At 40.1% G+C, this 26139-nt stretch overlaps 1 protein-coding gene across 7 annotated transcripts in view; it reads left to right on the top strand.

Annotated features, from left to right (window-relative positions):
• The window catches only part of cmn (calymmin), a 75973-nt gene that overhangs the window by 15402 nt on the left and 34432 nt on the right, over positions 1-26139 (top strand). For 4 of the 7 annotated variants that reach the window (XM_052486516.1, XM_052486489.1, XM_052486515.1 and 1 more), the window contains exons 17-38: positions 1555-1608; positions 3344-3394; positions 3531-3581; positions 4028-4069; positions 4195-4236; positions 5522-5572; positions 6787-6831; positions 6928-7035; positions 7261-7317; positions 7839-7922; positions 13821-13871; positions 13977-14042; positions 15387-15437; positions 15681-15749; positions 16416-16481; positions 16588-16626; positions 17930-18013; positions 23634-23663; positions 23773-23820; positions 23940-23990; positions 24092-24160; positions 25567-25635. In XM_052486516.1, coding sequence (XP_052342476.1) covers positions 1555-1608; positions 3344-3394; positions 3531-3581; positions 4028-4069; positions 4195-4236; positions 5522-5572; positions 6787-6831; positions 6928-7035; positions 7261-7317; positions 7839-7922; positions 13821-13871; positions 13977-14042; positions 15387-15437; positions 15681-15749; positions 16416-16481; positions 16588-16626; positions 17930-18013; positions 23634-23663; positions 23773-23820; positions 23940-23990; positions 24092-24160; positions 25567-25635 — 1278 coding nt within the window. The remainder of the gene's footprint in view (positions 1-1554; positions 1609-3343; positions 3395-3530; positions 3582-4027; positions 4070-4194; positions 4237-5521; positions 5573-6786; positions 6832-6927; positions 7036-7260; positions 7318-7838; positions 7923-13820; positions 13872-13976; positions 14043-15386; positions 15438-15680; positions 15750-16415; positions 16482-16587; positions 16627-17929; positions 18014-23633; positions 23664-23772; positions 23821-23939; positions 23991-24091; positions 24161-25566; positions 25636-26139) is intronic. The other 3 variants (XM_035745356.2, XM_052486504.1, XM_052486510.1) reach the window with 3 other exon arrangements.

Raw genomic sequence — 26139 nt, 5'->3', positions numbered from 1 at the left:
AGTGGACAGTTTGATTTCACTTGGAGTTACATGATTGACTTGGAGTTACATTGGGTTGTTTAAGTGTTCACTTTATTCTTTTGAGCAGTGTATATATAGTGCATTTGGAAAGTATTCAGACCGCATAACTTTTTCCACATTACAGCCTTATTCGAAAATGGTTAAAATAGTCCCCCCCCATCAATCTACACACAATACCCCATATAGACAAAGCAAAAACATTTTTTCAGACTTTTTTTGTAAAATGTGTGTAAAAAAAACATTTCACATTTACATAAGTATTCAGCCCCTTTACTCAGTACTTTGTTGAAGCAACTTTGGCAGCGTTTACTGCCTCGAGTCTTCTTGGGTATGACGCTACAAGCTTGGCACACCTGTATTTGGGGACTTTCTCCCATTCTTCTCTGCTTCTCTCTTCTCTCGATTTTATACATCTGTTAGCAATGGGTATTGCTGAAGTAGCCGAATCCTCTAATTTAAAGGGGTGTTCCCATACTTTTGTATATATGTGATGGGATGTATAGACATTAGGACAGAATGTGGATAGAATATGTACTATATATGTAGTATACGTGGATAGAATAGTATATGTGCAGCAATATTTTAATAGGATGGCCTTGACTAAAAATACAGTAGATACATACAGTTCCAGTTAAGTTTGGACAGACCTACTCATTCCAGGGTTTTTCTTTATTTGTACTATTTTCTACATTTTAGAATAATAGTGGAGACATCAAAACTATGCATCATACAGGGACATTTATGTAGAGAGAGAACTTTGCCTTTTTAAAGCTTAAATTACAGTGCATTTATGTATGTTTTTGGTGAGTACAAGAAGTGTTGAGTTAAAGTTACAATTGGTGGAGTACTGTGGATGCCAATATCCCTGTGAGCCTCCCAGACCCATGTTGCCCCAGGTTAAGAACATAAATTGTAGATTAATAATATTACATTGTATTACACCTTCTAAACGTATTCCAAGGACCCCTGTGCCAAAATTAGTTAATATTCATTAAAAATTTCAAATAAAATTAAAAAATTAAATGTAAAAAATATACACTGAGTGTACAAAACATTAAGGACACCTGCTCTTTCCATGACATAGACTGACCAGGTGAATCCAGGTGAAAGCTATGATCCCTTATTTATGTCACTTGTTAAATCTACTTCAATCAGTGTAGATGAAGGGGAGGAGACAGGTTTGAAGATGTATTTTTAAGCCTTGAGACAATTGAGACATGGATTATATGTGACTGCCATTCACAGGGTGGATGGGCAAAACCAAAGACTTAAGTGCCTTTGAACGTGGTGTGGTAGTAGGTGCCATGTGTCAAGAACTGCAACGCTGCTGGGTTTTCACGCTCAACAGTTTCCCGTGTGTATAAAAAAATGGTCCACCACCCAAAGGACATCCAGCCAACTTGACACAACTGTGGGACGCATTGGAGTCAACATGGGTCAGCATCCCTGTGGGCTGTTCTGAGGGCACTTTGAGATCCCCTGGCCTAAGTGGTACAACCATGAACATTGGGTTTGAATCTGTCTGATCTCTAGGTTATGGTGCTCCTGCAGCTGTGCCAAATGGAAATGGTGCGAAAAAAAACAAAGGTAAATCTCCCTTTTTTTTCTTGGTATGCTAATTTTGTGTTAAACCAAGTATTTTAGGATTATCTTATGCTTGGAGGTTCAGTCAGGGAAACATGGTACTGCTGTGCCCAATGGAAATGGTGCTAAGCCAATGGTAAACCACCTTGGCTCTGTTTCTGTTCATTCTAGATGATTCATGTTGAATTAGCAGTATATTATAATTCGGTGTGCTTGCTGAAAGCAAGAACAGCTGAAATCGGACATTTATTATTCACCTTCCGCTGCTACCTGAAGCACCAAAACCATCAAAGCTACTAATACCAAAACAACTATAAAATGTACAAGCTGATTGTCTTCAGGTTGATAGAAATAAACTTCTTGATACTACTTATACTTTTCACACTACAACCACATTTGCAGAAATCCCAAATGCATTTCAATGGCCATAGACTTGAATGGTAAACAAAAATGGAGACACATCTACTATTGAACTGTTTAAGCAACATCAAACCAATGTTGAAATGTGCAGACTGACTAAACATAGATTGCTTATATACAGCTTTTTGTTACTATTTATAATTTGAACTATAACTATTTTAAATGAACATAAAAAGGTCTATAGGCTTTAATGGGAAGTATTTGGATTCTCCACTGCTCAACCGTTTATTCTTCAAACACCACACTAACGTTGAAATGTGTAGAGTAACTCAACTAACATTGGTTTTAAAAAAGCTTTTTGAATATATTTATACTTTTTGCACTAACATTCTACATTTACATAAAAGCTCCGTAGGCTATGATTGGCACATTTAGCTTTTCCTCACTGCTCTTGAACCGTTAAAGTTACAAACACCGAACGTTGACATGTACAGATTGACTGAACTTAGATTGCTTGTAAAAAAAATATTGTTGATACTATTTGTACTTTTAACCCGAACCATTTTATATTTTCAATAAATGCTCCGTAGACTTCAATGGTCAAATTGGATCCGACACCTTTCTTGAACCATTTATGTTACAAACACCAAACCAATGCTGATGTCCTGACTGACTCAACTACTTGTCAAAAGATTGTTGATACTATTTGTACTTTTTGTACTAGAACTATTTTAAATTTCCACTATTTTAAATGTGCATCCATAGTCTACAAAAAGGCACATTTTGAATTTGCCACTGCTCTTGATCCGTTTAAGCTACAAACACCAAACCAATGTTGAAATATGCAGACTGACCCAACTTAGATTGCTTTAACACATTTTTTTGCTACCATTCATAATTTATCATCTATAAAGCTTGTTGTATTCCCACTTCAATGGCAGAATGCAGGCGTCAACATTCTAAACTGAGATCACTGCTACAGAACTTTCAAAATGTTGAAAAATCAACAATCCTACTCCTTGGCCAGAGTGTCCCTCTGTGCTCTAAATGCTCTGAGAGCGGAACGCTCTGAATTTATGAATGCCCAGAGCGCACTCTGAGCACACTCTGGCACTCCAGAGTGAATTTACGAACACACCCATAGTACTCCCTCTAACCTACTATACTAACTCACTATAGTAACTCCACACTACAGCTCACCACACAACTAACCCATAAGCCTATAACAGCCCTATTACTACCATTGCTAATACTAACATTAATACTGCAGTAACTACCACTACTACTATTTCACAACAATGCAAGCACACACATTTGTCTTTTTTTAGGAAATGTCATTTTCTAGTTGTTTTTGTTGTGACTACTGTGTTATTTATAGGCTATGGTGCTGGAGCTGATGTGCCAAATGGACAAGGTGCCAAACCCAATGGTAAGTCCAACCAAAACAACTCTGTGTTTGTCAATTTATCGTTAGTGTTTTAAGCATATTATATCAGTATTGTGTTTTCAGAGGTCGCGTGACACAACTACCGTTTGGTTTGAGTTAACATTTGTCTGGTTTCTAGGTTATAGTGCTGGAGCTGGTGTACCCAATGGACAAGGAGCTAAACCCAATGGTAATGTAAACCCATACATTGGTGCTACAATCACAGCTATTAAGTGACATTTCTATTGAGACTGTTCACTATGAGAACTGGTTTTATAACTGCATGTAGTCCAGGGATTCTTGAAGGACAGAACAATCTCAATAAATAAATACAAATGTTAATATTAACAACATTGTAAATATACTCCATCAGACACCATAAAAAGCATTTACAAAAAAAGTGTTTAAAAGACCTTGATTGTTTCATTCTAACATTAGATTATTCAAATATGTAATACAAGTCTCCAAACCCAATAGTAAGTCCCCCCCTAGAATTTTGTTTGCGGAGTTTCCTAAATCTTATGATTTGTTGTTGTTGAACCATGTCATTCAGGGACCCAATTTTGTTTGAAATCTGTCACAATCATCTTTAAGTAAAAACGTTTGAATTTATTCTTCCTGTGGGGATAACTTCAGGTTATGGTGGTGTACCCAATGGATATGGTCTCAGACCCAGTGGTAAGACTGCAAAGTTACTCAGTTGTATTAATTCCTTTTTTGTTCTATAGTTATGGTCATTTGATATCAAACCAGTTGTAATGATCGTCTAAAAACATAAGCATTTGTCTGTTTCTGATGCCTAGGGTATGGATATCTCAATGGTGGGGCAAAGGCACCCAAACCAGGTAAATATCAACAACACGTCCCAACCCGTGTACTGATTTCAGATAGAAATGCGAGTTATAGACCTGTCATGCTCATTTAATGCAAGTCTGATAAGTGGTAGATCCTTTTTATGAGTGATACTTCTATGCTTCCCTTTCCGGTAAGTTTTTTATTTATTTTTACTTTCTGTTTTGTACATCAGCTTCAAACTGCTGAAAATATGATATTTTTGGTTATTGAAAAGATATTTCACAGAGTTTTAGATGGAACAATCTTGAGCCAACCATAAGAAAATATATGCACACATTACTGTAAATCGCTTTGGATAAAAGTGTCTGCTTAGTGGCATATATTATAAAATTGTATTATATATTATTATATACACTACTGTTCAAAAGTTTGGGGTTACTTAGAAATGACCTTGTTTTTCAAAGAAGAAAAAAAGAAAAATTGTCCATGAAAATGACATCAAATTGATCAGAAATACAGTGTACACGTTGTTAATGTTGAAAATGACTATTGTAGCTGGAAACGGCTGATTTTAAAAACAATTTTCTTTATGGAATATCTACATATGCTAACAGAGGCCATTATCAGCCACCATCACTCCTGTGTTCCAATGGCACGTTGTGTTAGCTAATCCAAGTTTGTCATTTTAAAAGGCTAATTTATCATTAGAAAAGCATTTTGCAATTATGTTAGCACAGCTGAAAACTGTTGTCCTGATTAAAGAAGCAATAAAACTGGCCACCTTCAGACTAGTTGAGTATCTGGAGCATCAGCATTTGTGGGTTTGATTATAGGCTTAAAATGAACAGAACCAAAGAACTTTCTTCTTAAACTCGTCAGTTTATTCTTGTTCTGAGAAATGAAGGCTATTCCATGCGATAAATTGCCAAGAAACTGAAGATCTTGTACAACGCTGTGTACTACTCCCTTCACAGAACAGCGCAAGCTGGCCCTAACCAGAATAGAAAGAGTGGGAGGCCCCGGTGCACAACTGAGCAAGAGGACACGTACATTAGAGTGTCTAGTTTGAGAAACAGACACCTTTACAAGTCCTCAACTGGCAGCTTCATTAAATAGTACCCACAAAACACCAGTCTCAACGTCAATAGTGAAGATGCGACTCAGGGATGCTGACCTTGAGCCATATCTCAGACTGGCCAATAAAAGAAAAGATTAAGATGGGCAAAATAACACAGACATTGGATAGAGGAACGCTGCCTAGAAAGCCAGCATCCCGTAGTCACCTCTAAACTGTTGACATATTAATGCTATATTAATGCTATATTTGATCTCAAGGTTATGGTGCAGGAGCTGGTGTACCCAAGAGATATGGAGCTAAACCTAATGGTAAATTCCTGCTAAAGTGTTTGAAAGTCCTGAAAAGTGTATCCAATATTTATTTTTTCTACACATAAATACAGCATAAAAAATCTAATAAAAAATACAGATATATCTAATTTACCTAAGTATTCACACCCCTGAATCAATACTTTGTAGAAGCACCTTTGGCAGCGATTACAGCTGTGAGTCTTTCTGGTTCAGTCTCAGAGCTTTCCACACCCAGATTGTGCAACAATTATTTTAAAAATTCTTCCAGCTCTGTGAAATTGGTTGTTGATCATTGCTAGATAACCATTTTAGTCTTGCCATAGATTTTCAAGCAGATTTAAGTCCGACTGTAACTCGGCCACTCAGGAACATTCACTGTCTTCTTGATAAGCAATTCCAGTGTCGATTTGGCTTTGTGTTTTAGGTTATTGTCCTGCTGAAAGGTGAATTCATCTCCCAGTGTCTGGTGGAAAGCAGACTGAACCTGGTTTTCCTCTAGGATTTTGCCTGTGCTTAGCTCCATTTTGCTTATTTTTTTATCGTGAAACTGCCCGGTCCTTAACGATTACAAGCATAGCCATAACATGATGCAGCCACCACTATGCTTGAAAATGTGGAGAGTGGTACTCCATAATGTGTTGTAATTAGATTTGCCCCAAATTACAACACATTAGGACAAAAAGCAAATTTTTGTGCCACATTTTTTGCAGTATTTCTTTAGTGCTTTGTTGCAAACAGGATGCATGTTTTAGATTGTCTTTTCTTATCTGTACAGTCTTCCTTCTCTTCACTCTGTCAATTAGGTTAATATTGTGGAGTAACTACAATGTTGTTGATCCATCCTCAGTTTTTTCCTATCACAGGCATTAAACTGTAACTGTTTTAAAATCACCATTGGCCTCATGGTGAAATCCCTGAGCAGAACTTGTTGGGTTACACACTTTTCAGCTTTTAATTTGAATTAATTTGTAAATAATACATTTAAAAAATCAGCTTTAACATTATGGGGTGTTGTGTGTAGGCCAGTGACAAGAATCTAAATGTAATCTGTTTAAAATTCCGGTTGTGTAAAAATGTGTAATAAAGTAAATGGGTGTGAATACTTTCTGAAGGCACTATCTTATCTGTTGAATAGGAAGTGTCTACACTAAAACTATTATGGTGATTTTGCAGTAGGTCGATTAGAAATTTTCAGTAGGTCTAAATCGTAATTGTTTTGTTGTTATTTCCAGGTTATGGTGCTGGAGTTGGTGTGTCCAATGGACAAGGAGCGAATGGTGAGTCTACCCTGGAAGTAGATTCCATCCCAGGTAATACATGTCTCTTCTCGATTGTGCTGTGGCAAATTGATATGTTACTGGGATATGTTGTAGGTTATGGAAATGGATCACCTCAACCTCAAAATACTAAAGGTGTCGGAGCAGGTGCACCCATTGGAGGAACCGAAGCGTCCAATGGAGGAACTAAAGCACCAAATGGTGGTAAGCATTCACTGTCAAAAGCTGAGATTGTGTACATCTGCGCCCCTATGCACTGTATGTTTGAACATTTGTATTATTTAAAATAAAACATTTGCTCCCTCTATCCGATGTCTGTCATTTTCCAATGTCTATCAATTGCCACTTTGATCTTAACTTGTAAGCAATGAATATTGTAAATGCGCACTTGATTTGTGAGCCAGTATTTTGAACTCTTGTGGTTCCTAGGGTATGGTGTTCCTGCTGGTGTACCCAATGGACATTTGGCTAAAATAGTCAATACTGGTAAATGCTCCATGTTGTCTGATTGTGGCCTCAGCTTTTCTGTCTTAACCAGTTTGATGAGTCCATTTTTGTTCTGTATGGTTGAGTTTATCTTGTATGTGGTTTGTCTCAGCATGTCCTACAATATGTGTCTTCTGATCTAATACGGGGGAAACTAGTAGTATGGTGTTTAAAGCATGTTTTCATGTTCTTCTTGCATGTTGTAATTTGTGTCAATTGTTCTGTACTGTACAGTTTGTCTCAGAGTAACTGTACTAAGGGATTATGGTGCATGTGTTTTATTTTATAAGCAATAATTGAGCAGTATTGCATTTCAGACTTCAAGCATGTCTTCCTGTTCTACTCATGCATGTGCTGTATGTCTGTCGTGGTTTGTGTTAATCGGTAAGGCGTTCCTTGTTTGTTTTTATCTCCTACATGATCACTTCAAGATACTGTCATACTGCATGTTTCAATGTTGCACTTTTTCACTGATTAGTTATCTTTTAGTTGGTACAAAGTTACTGTGTTTTGGTTCCCAGGTTACGGCATGCCAAATGGATACAGCATGTCAAATGGTCAGGGTACTAAAGGTGTTGGTGCACTGAATGGAAAGGGCCCCAAAGGTGAAGTTCTTACTCCTGAAGCATTAAGCCTTGCACCAGCACCCGAGCCAGGACTTGTAGTACCTGAGCCAACAAAGGGTGTAGCTCTAATCTTTCCACAAGGGAAGACATACACTAAGCCAGCACCAGTTCCACAAGGGAAGCTTTTCACTAAGCCAGTACCTATAGTACCACAGGCAAAGAGTCCAAAGACAGCTCCAGAGCCAGCACCGGTTCCACAAGGAAAGACATACTCTAAGCCCGCACTAGAGCCAGCAATGGTTCCACAAGGGAAGACATACTCTAAGCCCGCACTAGAGCCAGCAATGGTTCCACAAGGGAAGACATACTCTAAGCCCGCACTAGAACCAGCAATGGTTCCACAAGGGAAGACATACTCTAAGCCCGCACTAGAGCCAGCAATGGTTCCACAAGGGAAGACATACGCTAAGCCAGCACCAGAGCTAGCACCTGTCGTTCCACAAGGAAAGCCGTGCCCTAACAAAGCACCAGAGGCAGCACCAGTTCCACAAGGGAAGACATACCCGAAGCCAGCCCCAAAGCCAGCAGCTGTAGTACCACAGGCAAAGAGTCCGAAGCCAGCGGCAGTTTCACAAGGGATGCCATACCCTGAGCCAGCACCTGTCGTTTCACAAGGGAAGCCGTACCCTGAGCCAGCACCTGTCGTTTCACAAGGGAAGCCGTACCCTGAGCCAGCACCTGTCGTTTCACAATGGAAGCCGTACCCTGAGCCAGCACCTGTCGTTTCACAAGGGAAGCCGTATCCTGAGCCAGCACCTGTCGTTTCACAATGGAAGCCGTACCCTGAGCCAGCACCTGTCGTTTCACAATGGAAGCCGTACCCTGAGCCAGCACCTGTCGTTTCACAATGGAAGCCGTACCCTAAACTAGCACCAGAGCCAGCCTCACAGGCAAAAAGTCCAAAGCCAGTGGCACCAGCCGTGCCTCAAGGAAAGAGTCCCAAAGTACCAGACATGGGTAAAACTCTTCTATTCTCTGCATGTCCATGAAGTGGTGTGCCATGTTAATGGCATGCTTCGTATCTAGTTAGAATTTGTATCACACTGGGAAAGGGGTGTAAAAGCATCAGATTTTCTTATAGCATGTGAGTAGCTAGCTATGGAAATAACCTGTATTGAAATGGAATATCCTCACATAAACAGGATAATGGTTTGGGATGTTCAATCCATGGGGGAATATTTTTAAACCAACCTTTACTTGGCGATTCTTCCTTCTCGACTTGGAAGGAACCGTTCTCTTCTGAATTCCCATGGCTAGTTGCAGGTGCATTTTGGAATTTAGGAAATGCTCTGTTAAATAAAATAAATGTTTGTGCCATGAAGTAATTCAACAATGGACAGTGGGTTTCGCAATTATTGACACCCTTGATAAAGATTAGCAAAACTTACTCTAATATAAATAATTAAAATACTGAGTGATATTGTATGCAAAAAAAATAGGGAAACTATATTATTGTATACACATACAATTGCTCATTGTGTACTCATACAAAATATAGGGGTCAAAATTGACACCCCTGTTTTCAATAACTTTCAATACCACACCTTGCAGGGATAACGACACTGAGACTTTTTCTAAAATGTTTTATGGTTTAGAGAACACATTGGGAGGGATCTTAGACCATTCCTCCATACAGAGTCCTTCCAGATCCTTGATATCCTTCGCCTGCGCTTATGAACTACACTCTTCAATTCAAACCACAGGTTTTCAATGGATTTCAAGTCTGGAGACAGAGATGGCCATTGCAAAATGTAGATTTTGTGGCCAATGAACCATTTCTTTGTTGATTTTGATGTGTGCTTGGGGATGTTGTCTTGCTGGAAGATCCACTTGCAGCCACGTTTCAGTCTCCTGGCAGAGGCAACCAGCTTTTTGGTTAAAATATCCTGGTACTGGGTAAAGTTCATGATGCCATTGACCTTAACAAGGGCCCCAGGATCAGTATGCCGCAACTTTTAAAGGAAGAACCACTGTGGTTATTTTCTGCACATGCATTCTAATTTAGACACCAAACCCACCACTGGTGTGCGTGGCCAAAGAGCTCTATTTTCATGTCACCTGACCAAAGCCCCTGTTCCAATCCATGGTATGGTGGTGGATCTTTGATGTTGTGGGGCTATTTTGCTTCCAAGTGGCTCTTGCAGCAAGACAACCCCAAGCACACATCAAAATCCACAAATAAATAGTTAATTGGCCATAAAAATCAACATTTTGCAATGGCCATCTCGGTCTCCGGACTTAAAACCCATTGAATTGAAGAGGGCAGTCCATAAGTGCAGATGAAATATATCAAGGATATGGGAAGGATTCTGTATGGTGAAATGGCCTAAGATGTGTTCTCCAAGTCATAAAACGTTCTAGAAAAAGGCTCCGTGCCATTATCCTCGCAGTTGAGCTATTGAGACAGGGGTTGTCAATCATTTTTACCTCTCCCTTGTCTCTGAGCAATTGTATTAGTATACAATATAGCTCAGTATTTTAATGTGTTCTTTTATTCAGTCATTTTTTTTGCTAATCTTTTAATCAAGAGTTTCAATCATTTCAGACCCCACTGTATAATGTATGCCACCTTCTTTTCGAAAGCACAAATGTGCCTTCCAAGTCGAGAATGAAGGAAGTATCGCCAAGTTCGGGTTGGTTGAAAAATGATCTCCCTTGGATTGAACATCCCCAAACCATAACGGCTGGTCATGGGAGGATAATCCATTGCGTTTTACTGGTCATTTCCATAGCTAGTGAGTAGCTTCACCACTTAAATCTGGTATACTGTAAGTAGCATCATCTATGGGTGAAAATAAAGCTGACACATTGTAGATTCCCAAATATAATCTTCTATCAGCAAAGGTCTAGCCAGTGATGATTCTCTGTACTAGGGACTAGATATCTATGGTCCGTCTCTTTTTAGAAAGCACTGAGGGGTCAGCAATATCCTGTGGACAGATAACCCCGACAACAGTCGAGCCCTCGAGTCTGAAGTTTTTTTTACACCCCTTTTCCCGTGATCGGATAATAGTCTACTACTATGGTACTCATGTTTTAATGCGTTCTTAACATGAGCTGTGTTTATACTACATGTATGGTCAATCTGCATCACTTGTTTCTAATTTGCTAGTCTAGAAATTGGCACTGTTTTGAACATGTCAGTCTAGTGACAAAAGCATGGATACATTTTTCTGCCACAAATTTCCTGATTTTTGCAATGTTACATCGATGGAAACAAGCTAATAATAATGATATGTATGAGGTATAGATGTGAGGTAGTCGTTCAAAAGTTATGTTAAACAGTATTATAGTGCACAGTGTGAATCCATGCAACTTATTATGGGACTTATTAAGCACATGTTTACTCCTGAATTAATTTAGGCTTGCCATAACAAAGGGGTTGAATACTTACTGACTCAAGACATTTCAGTTTCTCATTTTTTATCATTTAAGATTTTGAAAAATGTCCCACTTTGATATTATTGGGTATTGTGTGTAGGCCACTGACAAACAAATATCAATTGAATATATTTTAAATTCAGGCTGTAACGAAACAAAATGTATGTCTAAATCTGTTTCCATGTTGTTTTTACCGTGTTTAACAGTCTGCTTTAGTTTGGTGTTTGCTGTTTGCTGTAGTTTAGACAATGAAGGCTTTGACAGTGCCTGTATTTACACATTTTGGGCTGAATCCTCACTCGAGATCCATGCAACCAAGTCAGATCTTCGCATAGATCATGCATTGAAATGATGTCAATGAGAAATGTACGAGAAGTTTCAAGATAGGGGTACGGATTTCACGTTGGGTTTCCACCCTGTGTGTTTTCAGTGTTTACAATGCACTTTTTTGTTTGTTTTGCACACCATGGTTGTTGTTCACTAGGGGACTGACTATCTGTCATAGTTTGTGTCCACCAAACTGTTTCTGTCCATTGGTGTTCTAAAAAAGAAGAGCCTTATTGTGGGAACTTCACTGGGAATGTTTAATTTTAGGCAAATAACTGAAACCAGATGACCGTTTTACATATTTGTTTACAATTTCAAACTAAAATGACCAGTGGCTGTAAATGGTGATGACCTCAGGTTGTCACTGGAAGTGAGGTCCCTGAGAAAAAAAAATGGTGGGTCGGGCACACCTCCTGGGAAAGGTGATTGGGGCGTAGACCCTGAAACTCAGGTGCCTAAAAGTACTGGACCCATGGTTACAAAGGCTGTGCCTGCGTTGGTACCTGAAACGACGGCAGCTAAAAACACTGGTCCCATCGTCCCTGGAGAAACCCTGACTAAAAGTGCACCAGGGGTGGCACCGGAAGAAGTGAGCATTAAAAGTGAGCCTGCAGTTGTACCTGAAAAATCAGCAGTGGAACATGGGGTGCTGGAATCTAAAGTTGGAAGTCCACCTGGTAAACTAACACTTGATATTGTTTGCCTCTTTGGATGTGTAAGTGCCGTCATATAAACACAGTGTATGTTTGTCACACTGGCCCTTGCATATGTCTACACCTGTCCCGCACCTGTGTGATGTGTAGTGCATGTGTCCTCTGTGACATGTCAAGTCCTCTGTTTTGTCTTGTCAACAAGTTCATCACATGTTGCTGGCATCCATATGGTACCATTTATGGCACTGTCAGGTCTGTTTGAGTGTGTCACAGTATTTATTTTGAATTGTTTTAGTGTGTTGGTTGTCATATTAATTTTATGTTTTTGTTGCATGCTTTCTTGTGGTGTTGGCTTTTCGCAAAAATAATTTAAGAAAATGTAGGTATATTAATGTCATGATGTGTTTTTTCTTATTGCACTTCTCATGTGTTGGTCTGGACATGAATAACCTAAGTGATACCATATAGATTGTAGGTTCAAGTATTTGTTTGATGTTGAGTGTGAAGCCTGTGGTCTGTCTATGAAGTCATTGGTTGTTACAAGACATCTCTTTGTGTTTCCCTAGTTTGAGATCAGTTTCAATCAACGTTTTAAGTACGATGACTGGATTACTGGCGGTTATTTGTCTTGATACGTCTGTGGTGTAGCCTGACATTTCTCTGCGAGTAAGTTGAGGGATGTACGTTGAGGTCGGCCTTGCCAGTCTTGTTTTATTGATACCGTTGTGACCCCTAGTAGATGGTGAAGGAGCTGGGAACCCCAATGGCAATGGGCAGGGAGCTAAACCAGCCAAACCTGGTAAACATCAGTTACTAGTCAAATATACAGTATAAATACACCCATAGATAAATACAAAGTATAACTAATGTAGAAATAGTTTGCTACCCCAGCACCGCATTTTTATTGTGCTATTAGTATAATTGTTGTTAGGTTTTGTCATTTTATTCATTTGTTTACTTGAATACATGGCATTCTATTTATATTGCATTTTTCTGACATGGATATTTTAGACTGTGGACCATCAGGAGTGGCAAATGGACAATGGGTGAAAATACCCAGTAATGGTAAACCAAGAGTACTATGTGTTATTCACAGGTCATCTGAATGGCATTTATTGAACAATGTGCCATAATCACCTCAACCTAAATGGTTTAAAGTGCATGCTGTTTTTCTGTTTTTGCCTATTTGTGCAGTTAAGGTTTTTGCATGGATATTGTTTGTTCTGGCATGGTAACAACTGTTGGAATGTCTTTGCTATTGTACGGTGAATGTTGAGTCTCACTCTGAGTGCATGACCTTTGACTCATGCTGCTTGTGACCCCTCTTCCCTAGATTGTTCACGTTGAGCACCTGCGATGTGTCCCACTTGGTTGACCTGTGCTGGTGGAGGAATTGTTCATTCATAGTGCTGAACCTAACTTGAACACAATAATAACATACGACATGTATAGGAGTTACACAGTTGTTGAACAGTTAACTCGTACCTCATTTTCACTTCACACCATGTTATTTAAGGTTATGGTCCAGGAGCTGGTGTCCCCATTGGCTTGGGTGCTAAACCCAATGGTAAATTTCCCTTAATATCATACATTCTTGCCTAATATCATACATTCTTGTGCATGCCATCAATGAGGTCTTCCACACACTCAGCTTTCTGTGTATGATGATTAGGTTACGGAGGAGGAACTGGTGTAAACGGAGGTGGTGCCCCCAATGGCTATGGTGCGAAACCCAATGGTAAATTGTTACTGGCTAATTGAAGCAGTCATAGTAGCTATTTATTATAGATTATTTAAAGAGGAATGTTACCACGTAGGCCCACAACATAAGTCACTCTTATACAGTGCATTCGGAAAGTATTCAACTCCTTCCCTTTTTCCAAATGTTGTTACATTACATCCTTATTCTAAAATGGATTAAATAGTTTTCCTCATCAAGCTACACACAATACACACAATGACAAAGTGAAAACAGGTTTTTAGAAATGTTTGCAAAAACAGCAATACCTTATCTACATACAAGTCCCACAGTTGGCCGTGCATGTCAGAGCAAAAACCAAAGAGACATGAGGTTGAAGGAATTGTCCGTAGAGCCACAGACAGGATTGTGTCGAGGCACAGATCTGGGGAAGGCACCGTGTCCTCCATCATTCTTAAATGGAAGAAGTTTGGAACCACCAAGACTCTTCCTAGAACTGGCTGCCCGGCCAAACTGAGCAATCGGGGGGGCATTTGTCAGGGAGGTGACCAAGAACCCGATGGTCAGTCTGACAGAGATCCAGAGTTCCTCTGTGGAGATAGAACCTTCCAGAATGACAACCATTTCTGCGGCACTCCACCAATCAGGCCTTTATGGTAGAGTGGCCAGGGGGAAGCACTCCTCCGTAAATGGCACATGACAGCCGGCTTGGAGTTGCCAAAAGGCACCTAAATGACTCTGACCATGAGAAACAAGATGCTCTGGTCTGACAAAACCAAGATTGAACTCTTTGGCCTGAATGCCAAGCATCACGTCTGGAGGAAACAGAGCCCGGACAACACTCCCCATCCAACCCGACAGAGCTTGAGAGGATCTGCAGAGAAGAACTCCCCAAATACAGGTGTGCCAAGCTTGTGCCAAGAAGACTCAAGGCTGTAATCACTGCCAAGGGTGCTTCAAACAAAGTACTGAGTGAAGGGTCTGAATACTTAAGTAAATGTGATTTTTCATATTATCATTTTTGTACATTTGCAAAAATGTCTAAAAATCTGTTTTTGCTTTGTCGTAATGGGGTATTGTGTGTAGATTGATGAGGGGGGTAATCCATTTTAGAATAAGGCTGTAACGTAACAAAATGTGGAAAAGGTCAAGGGGTCTGAATACTTTCTGAGTGCACTGCATGTGGTGCTGGCGATATAATACCCAATGCGGAATTCATTATAAAATAACTTTGGCAGAGATAATGGTGTGTGTGTGTGCAGGAGTTGTCTTTTATAATAAGTGTTAAGTGTTAGTGGGGGTTTTTGGTACACATTTTTACATGATTGTGCATGCTATCAATGAGATCTTCTACACACTTTGATTTCTGTTAATGGTGAATAGGTTACGGTGTCGGAGCCGGTGCACCGAACGGACGTGGAGCCAACCCCAATGGTAAATCTACTCTGTTTTCTTGGTTGGTTTAAAGCCTAAACAAAATGTTTGCCATTTCATGGTGGCATCAGGTTTTCCAGTGCAATTAGGAGGAATGTTCATATTTTTTGTTGAGCTGTTGTCTTTGTCAATTTTAATGGTTTGTGGGAGTTTACTTTTATATTAAGTTTAGTTTTCATCATCATTCTTGTGCATGCCATTAATGAGGTCTTCCACACTAAGGTTTTGGTTAACGGTCATTAGGTTATGGTGCAGGAGCTGGTGTACCAAATGGAGGTGGTGTCCCCAATGGCTATGGTGCGAAACCAAATGGTAAATTGCTACTGTTTTGAAGAAGTCATATGTGGTTCTTGGAATAAAACCCCCAGGGTTGAATTCATTATCAAAATCATTTATTGTTGACGTTTCAGTCTTTGGTCACATACCTAAATGTTGACATGTGCAAAGGTAATAAAGTGTGCAGGAGTTGTCTTTTTATATTTTAAATTACCCCACAATTTTAATTAATGTATAAAAGATGTCTAAGTGTGTTTAATGTATTTGTGTCTAACCCATTTATCGACTGTGTGCAATGCAGTGGCTCTGTTTTGGAAATGCCTTTACGGATGGTCTTTTTAGTAAATCTGTGTGCCGAATAAATGCATTTTACTACTGTCATTGGCCACAATTCATCTCCATATGCGTCTCCGATTTTTCTCGATTTCATGTAAATGCTTGTCCAGGGTTCAAGCACCATTTTCTATTGCACTCAGTAACTAAGTTCTGCTGTTTCAGATATGAAGTAAATGATATTCAGACTTTGTGATATATTTGTTATAGGATATGGAGCTGGAGTACGTCCAAATGGAGGGGGAGCTAATGCACCCAAACCAGATAAATGTCTTGTTTTTAAATAAGTTATGAGCCTTGCAACCTTTCTAACACCTGGCAGTGTTTTCTCTCTATAGTGTGTCGTAAATGTTTTCTTGTGATCCATAGGTGATGGTGCTGTTGCAGGAGGCTATAATCCTGTTGCTGCTGGCTATGGATATGGACCTGGAGCAGGTAATGCCAATACTAACTGTACAATGATTGTACTGAAGAAATCATGTTCAATATAGGCTATTAAAATGTCCTAATATAAATTCCTCGATGGATTGTCTTTGTGCAGGTGAAAATCCTTTCGCAGGAAAACCCAAACAACATAGTGGTGAGTACCCAGCTAGCACACAACATTCTAAGAGAGCATGCCCAAGCGAAACACAATTAATTGTATTATATTACAAGTATACTTAAATATACTAAACATTAAAATAATATACTTCAAATATGAGATGTACTTCTAGTATATCTTACGTATACTATACATAATTACACTTCAACACACTTTAAAGTTGACTTTAAATTCATTGTTTTTTCATTTTTTTGTATACTATAAATACACAATTATCAACCTTCAATACACTTATTAAAAGTGTACTTCAAATTCATTGTTTTTCAGTCTTAAAGTATACTATATGTTCCCTATCATAAACTTACACTCATTAAAACTGTACTAAAATTTCTAACGCTTTAATTGTAATTTAGTATATTAATTCAAACATACACTTGGAGCTGAAGCATGGATTTATTTTTAAAGGAACCTCTGCTTGTGAGTGATCAAGTACACAGTGCCTTGCAAAAGTGTTCATAATCCTTGTATTTCTTCACACTTTTGTGTTACAAAGTGGGATTAAAATTGATTTGTCATTTGTTGTCAACAATGAACTCAAAATACTCATGTCAGAGTGTAAGGGAAAAAAATGTGATTAATAAAAATGTGATAAGTATAGTCGTTGCATAAGTATTCAGACCCTTTGTTTAAGCAAGCCCAAATTATGCTGAAGAAAAATATAACATGCAACAATTTCAAAGATTTTACTGAGTTACAGTTCAAATAAAGAAATCAGTCAACTGAAATCAATTCATTAGGACCTAATCTCTGGATTTCACATGACTGGGAACAAAGATATGCATCTGTTGGTCACAGATAGATTGCAACAAAAAGGTAGGGGTGTGGATCAGAAAACCAGTCATTATCTGGTGTGACCACCATTTGCTTCATGCTGCGCAACACTTCTCCTTCACAGGGTTGTTCAGGATGTTGATTGTGGCCTGTGGAATGTTGTCCCACTCCTCGCTGCCAAAGGTGTTTCTAGCATGTATTGTCTCAAGGAGCTGAATACTTTCATTTTACCAAATTGTTCAGAGAACTTTAAGAAACATAATTATTTTATAGGAATTTCAGTACTTCAACGTAATGTTTCCTAGAGGTTCCCAAAGGTTCTATTTAAAAACCTCCGACTATATTCTGGGAACGCTCTCCAAAATGTTGTGACATTACAGATGTTCTCAGAACATAAAGACAACTTAGAGAAGCAACTATATTTTTGGACAATGTCATTACTTCATCAGAACATTTCATACAAGTTCTCATGGTTCTATTTAAATAAAAAATGGTTTTACTATTGTAGGTTATGGTCAAGGTGTCTACCATGGAACTGGTTATGGATATGGCGCAGCTGCAAATGGAAATGGCTACGGTGCACCTGCAATTGGTAAGTTTAGCATCACACATTGTGTGACCAAACAAAGATATACACACATGCAAGAGGCATATCTCATTGGATACAAATCATAGATTTAATATATTTCAGAATTTTCTATGATTTTTTGGAACGCCACCAAGCTACCCTTTTCACATAATTGAGAACTAAGAAAGTATTGCCAAGAAGAGGTTAGTTGAAAAATCTATAGTGGCGGTTTATATGGGGCTTTCCTGTAATGGACACCAAAAATCTTTGCTTATATCACATTATCTGGCGTACAATCTGTAGCTACATAAATGCTACCTCGTTAGAGGCATTCTACTGAGCACAAGATGTTGAATAGACGTCTTGTGCTCAGTCGCATTGTTCAAAATCACGCTATTTGGTCTATCTTGTATCTGTACCAATTCAAGTTAGTTGAGTAGTCTATGCTGATGGACAGTTGCCTGTTTTAGACACACTGGCTAGGACTGCTACACCTACATGTGAGAAGCCTGGTTTCTAAAATTGACTTTCTTAACATATGGACCTTTTCAGGCAAACCAGGACACTGTTTTAGCCATGTCTTTTTATAATAACAGTTTCAGACTCTGTAACTTGAGGGATACAACATTTACAGATCTGATTGAAAATAGTGAAGGTATTACTTTCCGCCTCTGTCCCTAGTCAGTTTGAATGCCAAGCCCTAAACGTATGCTCAGGAAATGGCACCCGATTTACGGTGGAAGGGGTACACCCTCATTTGCTTTGCTTACTCCAGTGCTTTTAAAGGGCTAGTTCACCCAAATTACAAATATGTTGGTTTCCTTACCCTGTAAATAGTCTATGAACAAGGTATGGCAGCAGTTCTTCCCTCTCTCCCACCGGAGAGTCGTAAAACTTCCTCTCTTGTGCACTGCAATATGGAGAAGTCAAAAATCCCACAGAGAGAGACTGCACCAAAACTTTATGGAGATTTCACAATGTATATGTCAGAGTTACATCTAAATGTTGTAAAACTTATATGATTAAATATGAAACTATTTGTAAAAACATATCAATGTGATTTTAACCTTCTAAATGAGAAATTGTATTTGATATAAAGTTTTCTCAAGTCATGAACCATGCCCATATGAGAACAGACATTACGCCAGCGTGATGGAATGCCCCTTTGACCAGAGCGCTTTTTAAAGGACTCGTAACAACATTTTACATTAGACCAAGCAGACGGACAGTGTAAGCCTAACGTCACGAATGGTTAGACTCTACTAGACCAGACAGTGTGGAGCGGTGGCTATACGGCTGACAAATAGTTTAAAACTACTAGACCAGTATACAGTACGTGCAGCGTGAGCTGAATACGTGACAAATGGTCTAAAAATACAAGAACCTCTGAAACTAAATGCAGACTAGACATGACATGCACCGCCTGCAGCTTTGCATGTAAAGTAGTGTAGAACTTTGACCATAGGCACAAGGAAGATCTTATCAAACGATCATTGGAACGTCTGATGTATCCATTCTAAAGGACACTTCCAGAACAAAGAAAGCTACTACTACAACTACTAAGGACATTGTGATCTCTGGTGGACCACCCGAGACTTACACAACCACACAACCACTTTCTGTCGAACTATTCGTCACAGACGAATCGGGCAATTTCAACAGAGAGAGACAAAGACATACAAGCGTAAATATTTACATTGCATTTCTAAATCCAAATGAGAGGTAGTTAGGGTGCTAAATATCCATATTTACGATGAGCGTATTATTCAACTGTATGTACGATAGTTGAATAACTTTGTCTCTCCTTCTCCTGCTATTTCTTTCCCCACCCCTTTCATTGTGTAACCAGCTGTCATATCGAGTTAGTCCACTAGGGACTTTTCATTGTTAGTAATCAATGTGTAATCTATCCGGTGTGTGTTTATGTAATTGTGTGATTATTTGGTAGTTAGTAAATAAATGATTTAGCCAATTTGTGCATCACTGAGTCATGTAGACTAGGGTTTATGCAGATTTATAGAATATTAGGACGTTCAGAATGAGACTGATATGAGGTAATAATAATTCATGCATGACTAATATGATAACGATATATTCTGATATTCTTGAGTTAATTCGGGAAAGGGTAACTTATTACATTTTTTTGTGGTGCCCATGATTGCTTTGAGTTAATTGTTATGTGATTAATTTAATCACAAACAGTTGATTGATTGATTTGATATGATAACAGTCATTGCATTAATGACACAGCACATTCGCAAAGTATTCAGACCCCTACCCTTTTCCCACATTTTGTTACGTTACAACCGTATTCTAAAATTGATTAAATAAATAAAAAATCCTAAATCTACACAAAATACCCCATAATGACAAAGTGAAAACAGTTTTTTTGGGGGGGCCAAATGTATTAAAAACAAAAAAACAGTTAACTTATTTACATAAGTATTCAGACCCTGCTATGAGACTTGAAATTGAGCTCAGGTGCATCCGTTGATCATCCTTTAGATGTTTCTACAACTTGATTGTAGTCCAGCTGTGGTAAATTAAATTGATTGGACATGCTTTTGAAAGGCACACACCTGTCTATGTAAGGTCCCACAGTTGACAGTGCATGTTAGAGCAAATACCAAGCCATGAGGTTGGCGGAATTGTCCATAGAGCTCCGAGACAGGATTGTGTTGAAGCACAGATCTGAGGAAGGGTACCAAAAATGTCTGGAGCATTGAAGGTCCCCAAGAACACAGTGGTTTCATCATTCTTAAAATGGAAGAAGTTTGGAACCACCAAGACTCTTCCTAGAGCTGTCTGCCCGGCCAAACTGAGCAATTCGGGGAAAAGGGCCTTGGTCAGGCAGGTGACCAAGAACCCGATGGTCACTCTGACAGAGATCCAGAGTTCCTCTGCAGAGATAGGAGAACCTTCCAGAAGGACAACAATATCCGCAGTACTCCACCAATCAGGCCTTTATGGTGGTGGCCAGACGGAAGCTACTCCTCAGTAAAAGGCACATGACAGCCTGCTTGGAGTTTGACAAAAAGCACCTAAAGACTCTCAGACCATGAGAAACGAGATGCTCTGGTCTGATGAAACCAAGATTGAACTCTTTGGCTTGAATGCCAAGCGTCACGTCTGTAGGAAACATGGCACCATCCCTACGGTGAAGCATGGTGATGGCAGCATCACACTGTGGGGATGTTTTTTGCAGCAGGGACTGTGAGACTAGTAAAGGATGATCACTCTTGGACTCTATATACTGTTTTTTGTCAAATCAAAATGTTCTGAAAAAATGTCAAATCCAGTATTATAATCAAAACCACATTTTTCTGTGAATATCTAAAGGATCACAGGTCATTACACATGATAATAAAATCCAGCACATATACAGTGCCTTCGGAAAGTATTCAGACCCATTTACTTCTTCCACATTTTGTTAGGTTACAGCCTTATTCTAAAATTGATGAAATAGTTTTTTCCCTTCATAAAATAAAACATGTATTTGTCACATACCTGTTCTATTCGGCGCATGTCAAATGTCAATCAAATGCTTACTTACAAGCCCTTAACCAACAATGCAGTTTTAAATACCTAAAAAAAGAAAATAAATAATTAAAGAGCAGCAGTAGAATAACAATAGCGAGGCTCTATACTGGGGGTACCGGTACAGAGTGAATGTGCTGGGGCACCGGTTAGTCGAGATAATATGTACATGTAGGTAGAGTTATTAGAGTGACTATAACAGAGAGTAACAGCAGTGTGTGTGGGGGGGGCTCCGGTAGCAGAGAGAACAGTCTCTGACTAGGGTGGCTGGAGTCAATTTTTAGGGCCTTCCTCTGACACCGCCTGGTATAGAGGTCCTGGATGGCAGGAAGCTTGGCCCTGGTGATGTACTGGGCTGTACGCACTATCCCCTGTGGTGTCTTGTGGTCAGTGGCCGAGCAGTTGCCATACCAGGCAGTGATGCAACCCGTCAGGATGCTCTCGATGGTGCAGCTGTACAACCTTTTGAGGATCCGAGGACCCATGCCAAATCTCTTCAGTCTGAGCTTGTTGTCATTGCAGGCAATCTCAACGCTGTGCATTACAGGGAAGACATCCTCCTCATATGGTACCATTCCTGCAGGCTCATCCTGGGAGAATAGGTTTTGTCGTGCCCTCTTCACGACTGTCTTGGTGTGCTTGGACCATGTTTGTTTGTTGGTGATATGGATGCCAAGGGACTTGAAGCTCTCAACCTACTCCACTACAGCCCCGTCGAGGAGAATGGGGGTGTGCTCGGTCCTCCTTTACTTGTAGTCCACAATCATCTCCTTTGTCTTGATCACGTTGAGGGAGAGATTGTTGTCCTTGCACCACATGGTCAGGTCTCTTTTCTGACCTCCTCCCTATAGGTTGTCTCGTCGTTGTCGGTGATCAGGCCTACTACCACTGTTGTGTTATCGGAAAACTTAATGATGGTGTTGGAGTCTTGCCTGGCCGTGCAGTCACGAGTGAATAGGGAGTACAGTTGGGGACTGAGCACGCACCCGAGGGGCCCCCGTGTTGAGGATCAGTGTGGCGGATGTGTTGTTACCTACCATTATCACCTGGGGGCGGCCCTGGTAGGCCCGTGTCACTGGGCAGCTCTTGTCTGTGCTTCCCTCTGTAGTCTGTAATAGTTTGCGAGCCCTGCCACATCCGACGAGCATCAGAGCCAGTGTCGTAAGATTCGATCTTAGTCCTGTATTGACACTTTGCCTGTTTGATGGTTCGTCGGAGTGCATAACAGGATTTCTTAGAGTCCCACTCCTTGAAAGCATAAGCCGTACCGTTTAGCTCAGTGCAGATGTTGCCTGTAATCCATGGCTTCTGGTTGGGTTATGGACGCACAGTCACTGTGGGGACGATGTCATCGACGCAATTATTGATGAATCCAGTGACTTATTTGGTGTACTCCTCAATGCCATCAGAAGAATCCTTGAACATATTCCAGTCTGTGCTAGCAAAACAGTCCTGTAGTTTAGCATCTGCTTCATCTGACCACTCGCTGGTGCTTCCTGTTTCATTTTTTTCTATACCCCATAATGACAAAGCAAAAACGGGTGTTAACTTTTGTCCTCGGAAAGTATTCCTTATTCCAAAAAAAAAAAAATGTAATAGACCATCAATCTACACACAATACCCCATAATGACAAAGCAAAGGTTAAATCTGTTTTTGCTTTGTCATTATGGGGTATTGTGTGTAGATTGATGAGGTGTATTTATAACAGGCATGAGGTGTATTTAACATATTGATGAGGTATATTTATAACAGGTAAAACCTGTTTTTGCTTTGTCATTATGGGGTATTGTGTCTAGATTGAGGTGTATTTAAAAAAAAGAACGTTTTATCATAAGGCTGCTGCGTAACAAAATGTGTAGACAAGTCAAGGGGTCTGAATGCTTTCTGAAGGCACTGTATGTGCTAGAATTAACTATAATGTGATCCTTTAGATATTCAGAGAAAAAATTGGATGGATTATAGTACTGGATTTGACAATTAATTATTATTTTTTTTTACAGTAGAACATTTTGATTTGACTAAAAACCAGTATATTGAGTCCAAGAGTGAGTGAGCCCTAGTTTTCACAATAACAGTGAATGTCAAACGTTTCATCTTTTTATCAAGGTGTGCCTGCTGGTATGGAGGCAAAATCAGGTATGTAGGCTACTATATGTCATTAGACAAATACAACATCAGTCCTAGCCTCCTACCATGTCGAGCAATCAATCCATGCCAACAAATTAATCCATACATCCTAATGCAGGTGGGGTTGGTGCAGGACTTGGAGAGCCTGCAAATGGCGGCAAATATGGTGAGAAGGGCCCCCTCAAATTTTAAGAACAAATTACTGCATGACAACACTGAATGGATCAGAATAACATTTTAAAACAAAATCAGAACTGCCTGCATTCTCCTTGTTTTCTTTAACAGGTGGTTCCGGACCTTATGGCGGAGCTCCAATCATTCCTGCTGGACTGGATGGTAAGATTACACCCATATCTACACACAGTGCTTATCTCATGTACAGTGTGGGTGTATACTCGTATACACAGTAGCTGAAATGCGTCTCTCCTCCTTGACAGGAACAAGTCAGTTTGAACCTCAACCCGCTGGCCTACGTCCTGATGGGAAATCAGGTGGAATATATGGTGGTGAGTTGGTTGTACACAAACACCTTTTCTAAATAATATGTAAACTCCGTTTTTCAGGACCCTGTCTTTCATAGCTAATTCGTCTAAAAATCCAAATAACTTCACAGATCTTCATTGTAAAGGGTTTAAACACTGTTTCCCATGCTTGTTCAATGAACCATAAACAATTAATGAACATGCTCCAGTGGAACGGTCTTTAAGACCCACAGCAAAGAGGCCTTTCTACTAACTCTGAAAAACACCAAAAGAAAGATGCCCAGGGTCCCTGCTCATCTGCGTGAACGCCCCTTAGTTATACTGCAAGGAGGCATGAGGACTGCAGATGTGGCCAGGGCAATAAATTGCAATGTCTGTACTGTGAGACACCTAAGACAGCGCTACAGAGAGACCGGACAGACAGGTGATTGTCCTCTCAGTGGCAGACTACTTGTAACAACACCTGCACCGGATCGGTACATCCGAACATCACACCTGAGGGACAGGTACAGGATGGCAAAAACATACTGCCATCACCAGACATCACCGGCAACAACGTCGCCTATGGGCACAAACCCATCGTCGGTGGACCAGACAGGACTGGCAAAAAGTGCTCTTCGCTGACGAGTCGCGGTTTTGTCTCACCAGGGGTGGTGGTCGGATTTGCTTTTATCGTCGATTTAATGACCGTTACACTGAGGTCTGTACTCTGGAGCGGGATAGAGTTGGAGGGTCCGTCATGGTCTGGGGCGGTGTGTCACAGCATCACCGGACTGAGCTTGTTGTCATTGCAGGCAATCTCAATGCTGTGCATTACAGGGGAGACATCCTCCTCCCTCATATGGTACCCTTCCTGCAGGCTCATTCTGACATGACCCTCCAGCATGACAATGCCACCAGCCGTACTGCTCATTCTGTGCGTGATTTCCTGCAAGACAGGAATGTCAGTGTTCTGCCATGGCCAGTGAAGAGCCCGGATCTCAATTCCATTGAGTACGCCTGGGACCTGTTGGATTGGATGGTAAGGGCTTGGGCCATTCCGCCCAGAAATGTCCGGGAACTTGCAGGTGCCTTGGTGGAAGAGTGGGGTAACATCTCACAGCAAGAACTGGAAAATATGGTGCAATCCATGAGGAGGAGATTCACTGCAGTACTTAATGCAGCTGGTGGTCAGATACGGTCTGTTACTTTTGATTTTGACCCCCCCCCCCCTTTGTTCAGGGACATGTTATTCCATTCCTTTTAGAGACGTCTGTGGAATTTGTTCAGTTTATGTCTCAGTTGTTGAATCTTGTTATGTTCATAGAAATATTTACACATGTTAAGTTTGCTGAAAATAAACGCAGTTGACAGTGAGAGGACGTTTCTTTTTTTTTGAGTTTATGTGTAAAATTTAAATGGAGTTTACCCTTTTGCTCTGTCGGTTACAGGATTGGGTGGGCCATATGGTGGTCAGCCCCTCGGAATGGGCCCAGAGGCAACATCTCAGACCAAATATGGTGAGCGAGTTGCTTGTGGTGGGGCTCAGGGTTGCATTTCTCCAACGATACATATTTACAGGAAAATAACGAGAAACAGGAAGATAAGTGTATAACTGATGCTGCCTCGCTTTGTGGACATTTTCTCATCAAGCTTTAGAAATTTGCAATTGTCCACATAATGTGGAAATTTGTCTTTGGCTTCGCATTAACATCACAGCAGGGTGACTCACAATGAACAGTAGTCCACTCCCTCTCTTGCTTCTTGCCCTAATACGTTATCAAACTCTGACTCAGGCATTGGGGGGTTGCCATTTGGTGGTCAACCCCTTGGATTGGGGACTGATGGTGCAGGAAAGTATGGTATGTGTATGGTATATGTACGCCTGCTACATCTACGGGTAACAGCCAAAATAGTGTAAACACTTGAGGATTTGTATTTATTAAGGATCCCCATTAGCTGCTGCTTCCAACGCAGCAGGTACTCTTCCTGGGCTACATCACCATTAAGGCAGTTATATAACA

This window comes from Oncorhynchus keta, chromosome 3 (genome assembly GCF_023373465.1).
Source record: "Oncorhynchus keta strain PuntledgeMale-10-30-2019 chromosome 3, Oket_V2, whole genome shotgun sequence".
Taxonomy (NCBI): domain Eukaryota; kingdom Metazoa; phylum Chordata; class Actinopteri; order Salmoniformes; family Salmonidae; genus Oncorhynchus; species Oncorhynchus keta.
This window is presented reverse-complemented; position numbering and strand designations above follow the sequence as displayed.